Consider the following 6144-nt stretch of genomic DNA (forward strand, 5'->3'; position numbering starts at 1 on the left):
CCCTCTGGCACGTAATTTCCACTTGCTGCAATACAGGGGTGGTTGTGTGGGACACAACAGCACCCCTGGCTGTGCCCTGTGAGGGTGTGATGCCAGTCCTTGCCCTGCCTGTGGGCCTTGCCTCCCCCTGGAGCCCCTGGCACTGTCCCCTTGCCTGCAGCCAGCTGTGGGGACGTGTGGGCGCACAGTCAGCGGTGCAGCCGAATGCCCAGTCCTGGCCGTGCAGAGCCCTCCCTGCCCTGCAGGGCGGCGAAAGGGGAAGAGGGGCGGGTTGGGGCCGGGCTGGCCGGGAGCAGGTCCTGGGAGAGAGGGCCGGTGCGAGGGACCCCGTGCAGCAGGTTGCAAAGGAAACATTAAATTCTAACTCAAGGGGAGAGAAGCGGAGCAGATTGTTACATGACAGCAAGCACAACATTTTCTCAGGGCACAATATTTTTTTACCCCCCCCCAAATTGCTCATTTTAGCAGCATTTTCTGTTCTTGCAGAGGAGGGAAGCAGTCACACCTCGCCTCACCTGCCGGCCATGCTGGCTGCGACTCAGAGGAGCTCTGGCTGCCAAAACAATTGTGTGTCCATTTTTCATAGGAACTTTTGAGGAAAGATTTTTAAAGAGAAGTATCACAGGGATGGGTTTATCCCGTGGTTTATTTTCTTTTTTTGTAATTCAAGCAGCGACTGCCCCCTGAATAGCTCCAATTCCACCTCTCCAGCCAGAAGGAAGAATACACTCGCTACCACAAGCCTTGTTTTGCCTGCACGCCCGTATTTCCTTCCCCAGCAGAGGGAAATCTGCTGCAGGCACTGCTTGCCTTTGGGGGCATCAGCACCCGCTTGCACTTGGGGAAACTGAGGCGGGGCAGCCCCCGCGCTCCCTCCCCCGCCTGCGCGCTCGTGGTAAAGCTGCAGCGGGGAAGCAAAGTTCCCCTTTGGTCTCTCCGGGAAAGGCTGAGGGGGGAAAAAAACCCCAAACCTTCCGTATTTTGCAGCTGGGGTTGCAAAACCTCGGGGATACCCCACCCCACCCCCGCGGAGGGAACCGGCAGAAACACCGGTGACCGCCTTGGGCTGGTGCCGGGAGCACGACCCGGGGGGGAGGGAGGGGACAGAGGAGCCCCGGGGGGGCAATAACCCCCCCCCTCTTTCCCCGGGGGTGCTGAGCCCCCCGCGCTGGGCACCGTGACCGAGCCGCTGCGAGGGGGGGGGGGGTGGCGGCCTGGGATCGCGCACACACGGACGCGCGCACGCACAGACGCGCGCACGCACGCACGCCCCGCCCCGCCCCGCCGCACGCGTCCTCGCGGCCCGGCCCCGCCGCACTACAGCTCCCGGGGAGCCTCGCGCCGCGCGTCACCGCCGCGACGGGCCGGGCCGGGCCGGGCCGAGCTGGGCTGCACCGGGCCGGGCTCCGCACCGCCGCCATGCAGGTGAGCTGGGGGGGGGGGGGGTGTCCCTTCCCGGGCGGGACCGGGTGTGCGCCCCGGAGACGGCCCCGCAGCCCCTCCGGTGTGGGGCTGGGGACAACCCGGCTGCTCCCGTGAGTCTCCCCGGGAGCCCCGCGCTTCCCTGCGGGCGAGCGCTGTTTAAAGGCTGCGGCGGCGTCGCCACTCGCCCCCCTGACAGAACTTCGCCCCGGCTTCCCCCCCCCCCCCCGCCCGGTTCCCCCGTGCCCACCCCTCGCCTCCGCAGCGGCGGGTGCGGCGAGCGGCGCGCAGGGCTGGCTGGCGGCTCCCGCACCCCGGTGCCGCCGCGCCCCCCCCCCGCCCCGAAGGCGCTCCCGTTGCTGTCCCATCGCCCGTGGAGCGACTGTGGCGGGTGCGGGCTTACCCCAGGCCCTCGGTGCGGGAGCTCAAGCCCAAAACCTCAACCCACCCCCCCGAAGCGGGTTTGCTTCGTGCTCGTCAGACGTGGTGTTTAAGGCTACCGGGTCCCCCCGGTTTGCTGGCACCCCGCATCCCTGTGAGGTCCCAGAGGGTGGCTCACGCCGGCTCCAAGGAGCGTCCCGGTGTGGGGACACCTCCCCAGGCCGCTGTGCCCCCAGCGTGGGGCCGCAGGTTGGGCTGGCTGGGGGGGGGGGGGGGGGGGAGCGTCCCACTTGCCGAGCTGTTTGGCAAACCAGGGGTCCGTGTGCTGCGGGAAGGCAGGCTCGGCCTGACGTGCGGGGCCGGGTCTCCCCGTCGGACTGGAGCAGCAGGTCAGGATGCTGGTTTTTCACTGAACGTCAAAGAGTAACCCCAAAACTGTGGCAGATTAAACCACGGTTTGCACATGAGCAGAGGCAGCGCAGGATCTTTTGCAGCCGCTTTATTTGCGTGTGAAATACCTGCACGGCGCAGAGCAGGAGCTGGGCGCAGCCTCACCGGTGTGCCTGCGAAATCACTGCTGCGTGGGCAGGACCGCGTCCCTCCAGCCAGTTTCCTTGGGCCTGTCCCATCGCCCCAACAGTGTAATTCGTCTCTTGCAAAGAGTGCAGAGATTTTTTAGGACTTGCCCTCCTGACCTTCGCATGCTGCGTCTCACCCAGCAAGGTGCCACCTCCGGAGAAATCACACTGTAGCATAGCTATAGGAGAGGAGTGAGGGGCCATTGGCCCAAGGAGCATCGTTTTGGCATCACAGCCACGCTGGGTACCCAAAGACACGTGGTTTCACCCCAGGCTGGGAGACCTGGTGCAGCGAGGGGATCTTCTGCCGGTCACTTCTGTTCCCCTGTCCCTAAAATGCTTACTTTCTCCTTACATGGTGCTGCAGACTTGTGGGTGAAGCCCGCAAAGGAGAAATAGCTTCATTTAGAGGCTAATTATCATTAATCTGTTGCCAAAGGAGGCTTAAAAGCATGAGCCAATTACACATGCTAATATGCTTTGGGTAACGAGCGGCCGAAGGGTGTAATTAGAGCCCATCTGTGATGTGGACACCCGGTTATTGGATGGTATTTCTGGTCGAGGCTGGTCCCGTCGGCCGCATCTGCTGGTGTCAGTAGCGGCGGGTACGCGTGGCTAAAGCCAGGCCGTGCGGCAGAGGAGAGGGCACAAGCCCTGCCTAAAGAGATTCAGCAAAGAGAGGAGGAAAAAAACCCCAAAATTCCATTTTTTGTGGTAAAACGAGCAGGACTTGGTAGCTGTGGTGGTATCAGCTCCGTAGGGGGGTTCCTTAGACAAGAGCAGTACTTGCTCCCCCTATTTCAGTGCGATGAAGAAGGCGGTTTGATACCTTCGTAGATCCCGGCAGCCCCAGCTCGGACAGAAGGACAGTGCTTGGACTGGTGCTGCTCTGCCAGGGGGGCACCCCTGGGCTGGCCACCCTGGGCCCATCATCAGGCCATCATGCTGGTGGCTCTGGGTGCTTTGGCCTGTCCCGGCGATGCGTGAGAAACCCCTGGGCTCTGACCACCAGCCGGCTTTGCTTCAGGCTGCAGACGGTGTCCACCAGCCTCCGTCTGTCTCCTGTGGACTTTCCCTTCTCAAATCCAGGCTAATGAAGTCCTGGGCTCATCTCTGTCACAGGGGTAAACTCTGGCTGCTTCTTGCCAGCCCAGACCCACACAGGAAGGTGAAAATTGTCCTGCTAGAAGTGTAGGGAAGAGTTAAGCTCGGTCAGCGTGACTGTGATTTTCAGTGCAAGTTCCTCTTCCCATTTCAGAAATCGGGGGGAAAAAATTGCATCATTTGATAAAACCCTGGCTGAGCATCGTCATCAGGGCTCAGCTGTTTGGGGTGGTGGGTGCATGGACCTGCTGAAGATGCGGGTGCCCCAGCCCCTGCCTGCCCCATCACCCCGAGCCGGTTCCTAGCGCTGCCCTTCCCTTGGCCTCTCTTCCAGATGTCCTTCTACTTCTCGGACACGGCAGTGCTGCTTTTTGACTTCTGGAGCGTCCACACGCCAGCAGGTAGGCTGCCAGCCCCAGCCCAGCCCCGAGACACCCGTCTGTCCATCCAGCTGCCACCAGCTGTGCTGTCCACCCTGGGAAAAGGATGCCGGGCAGAGAAACAAACAGCGGCTTTGCATTTGTGGCAGGAGTGGTGGGCTGGGAGCGGGGAGAGCATGGCGGGGTCGGGGCAGAGCCGTGATGGGCTCCACACACCACTTGCCCCAAAGCTCAGAGGGTATTGCCCGTTTTTTGCTGAACCTCAGTGATGGCTCAGCTTCCCATTTTCTTTTACACTCTTTTTCTTTTTTTTTTTTTTAAATTCTTGTCCTACCATCATATTTTAACCCCCATGTTTTTGTGGAGTCAGTGCAGAGATGCTTATTTTTTTAAGAGCAACCCTCTGCAAAAAATACTCCCTAGGAATTTAGAGGGGGGAATTGGGCTGCATACACCATTTCCCAACGCTTCACAAACCTGCTGCTCCAGCCCAACCCCAATCCCAGAAGCCCTCCCTTCCCTCCACCTTATCCCATGGATATACCCAAGTGCTCCATGCCAGGACCCGCCGACCCCGCCGCTCTCGCCCCCGCGCCCCCTCTCCCGGCAATGGGCAGCCCCGGGGTGTTTCTCGTGCAGGGATGGCGCTCTCGGTGCTGGTGATCCTGCTGCTGTCGATGCTTTACGAAGCCGTCAAGATGGGCAAGGCCCTGCTGCTGCGGCGGGCGCTGCTGGCGCTGCCCCACAGCCTCAGCCAGGAGTCGCTGGTGGAGCCGGAGGAGGGAGGCACCAGCCCTGCGCAGGGCAGGTACCGCAGGGCCCCCTTTGCACCCCTGGGGTGCCAAGGGGGAGCTCGGGAATGGGTGCATGGCCCCTGGGCCAGCAGAGGAGGGGAGAAAGGCTGTCAAGAAGCAACTGTGGAGTGATAGGCTCCCAGGAAAGGGGTACGTGTAAAGCCTCAGGAGGTGGCCCTGGGGCTGTCCCGGCCCCTCCAGGTACTTTGGGAGATGTCCAGGGTGTTTTTCAGCTGTCTTAAATGCTCACATTCCCCCAGGAGCCACCGTGGGTGCAGGAGGGTCCTCGTGGTTCAGGGATTGACGCAAGCAGCAGCTCAGGCACCCCAGCAAGGCTGGCCAGGGCTTTTCCTTCCCAGCACAAGCCTTTGGAGCCAAGCCCTGGGTTTTTCCTCTTGTATTTAATCCCAGACCATGCCTGAGGCTGCTCTTACTGCCAACCTCTTAATAATGTCCTCTCGGTTCCTTTGGAGTGAGATTTCCCCCTGCGCTGCTCTTTGCAGCCCCCATCCCGCTCCCCAAACCCATCTCTGGGATGCTGGCAGGGGGGAGATGCCGGCTGCCCCAGCCCCTTACTGATGGGGTTTCCCATCTACTTCCATAGGTGGTTTCGGTACCACGTTGGCCAGACGCTGTTCCACGTGGTGCAGGTGGTGCTGGGCTACATGGTGATGCTGGCTGTCATGTCCTACAACGCCTGGATCTTCCTCGGGGCCATCGTGGGCTCCACACTCGGCTATTTCATGGTGTACCCCCTGCTCGGTCGGGGCTAGGCACCCGCCGGGATGGTGGGCGATGTGCTCCACACCTCCTGCTACTTTTGTCTGGAATAGCTGCTGTCACTTCTGCTGGGTCTGTCCTTGTCCCCATGCTGTGTGGGATCCAGCACCCCAGGGACTTGCTGCGGGGACCCTCACTGCTGGCCCGACTCGGGTGGGGAGGCGCTGGGGAAGGGGAGTCCCATGGCCAGCACCCTGCCACGCTGCCACCACCACTGTCCTCGGCTGGTGACCAACCCCGGCTCTCAGGGAGCTTTGGCCGGGGTGATGACAGTGGGGAGGTGCTGGGCATCTCCTCCCCCCACACACTTTTCGGGAGGGTTCATCGTGGCTGCAATGGGAATGGTCCAGTGACCTGCTGGGGAAGGGGACATGCTGGGGACAGTCACCCCTGCCCAGAGCTGCCCTGCACCAAGCCCCTCTTCACACAGTGCCTTCTGGGGATAACGGGGGTCCTGCTGCCCCCCGCCCCACTCCTCCCCTCCTGCGCAGTGCTTCAGGGATGGGGTCGGAGCAGCCCCCGAGCCGTCGGTGTGGCCGTGCCGAGGGGAAGCTGCTGCTGCGGGTGCCTCTTGCTGCTTCCTCGGGATGCCCCTTTTAATAAAATCATCTCAGTCGTTTGGCTCCTGGCTTGTGTTGCTGCTGGGTGGTCTCAGGATGTGGCACCCACCCCACCCCCCCCAGTCACAGTGGGAGTGGGGATCCC

The 6144-nt window shown here is 61.9% G+C and overlaps 1 protein-coding gene across 1 annotated transcript; it reads left to right on the forward strand.

Annotated features, from left to right (window-relative positions):
• Positions 1 to 1390: 1390 nt before the first annotated feature.
• Positions 1391 to 6027, forward strand: SLC31A2 (solute carrier family 31 member 2). Its single transcript, XM_086475563.1, has 4 exons — positions 1391 to 1425; positions 3820 to 3886; positions 4505 to 4673; positions 5264 to 6027. The coding sequence occupies exons 1-4, from the start codon at positions 1420 to 1422 to the stop codon at positions 5430 to 5432; spliced, it is 411 nt and encodes a 136-aa protein (XP_086331689.1). The 5' UTR covers positions 1391 to 1419; the 3' UTR covers positions 5433 to 6027.
• The last annotated feature ends 117 nt before the right edge of the window (positions 6028 to 6144 follow it).

The sequence above is a fragment of the Leptosomus discolor genome, chromosome 19 (genome assembly GCF_034619465.1).
Source record: "Leptosomus discolor isolate bLepDis1 chromosome 19, bLepDis1.hap2, whole genome shotgun sequence".
Classification (NCBI taxonomy): Eukaryota; Metazoa; Chordata; class Aves; order Leptosomiformes; family Leptosomidae; genus Leptosomus; species Leptosomus discolor.

What these genes read in the sequence shown, in the direction of transcription:
- SLC31A2 (XM_086475563.1), top strand. An exon ending in GAGCGTCCACACGCCAGCAG is followed by an intron (nt 3,887 to 4,504) that starts GTAGGCTGCCAG and finishes TTTCTCGTGCAG; the next exon opens with GGATGGCGCTCTCGGTGCTG. An exon ending in ACCAGCCCTGCGCAGGGCAG is followed by an intron (nt 4,674 to 5,263) that starts GTACCGCAGGGC and finishes CTACTTCCATAG; the next exon opens with GTGGTTTCGGTACCACGTTG.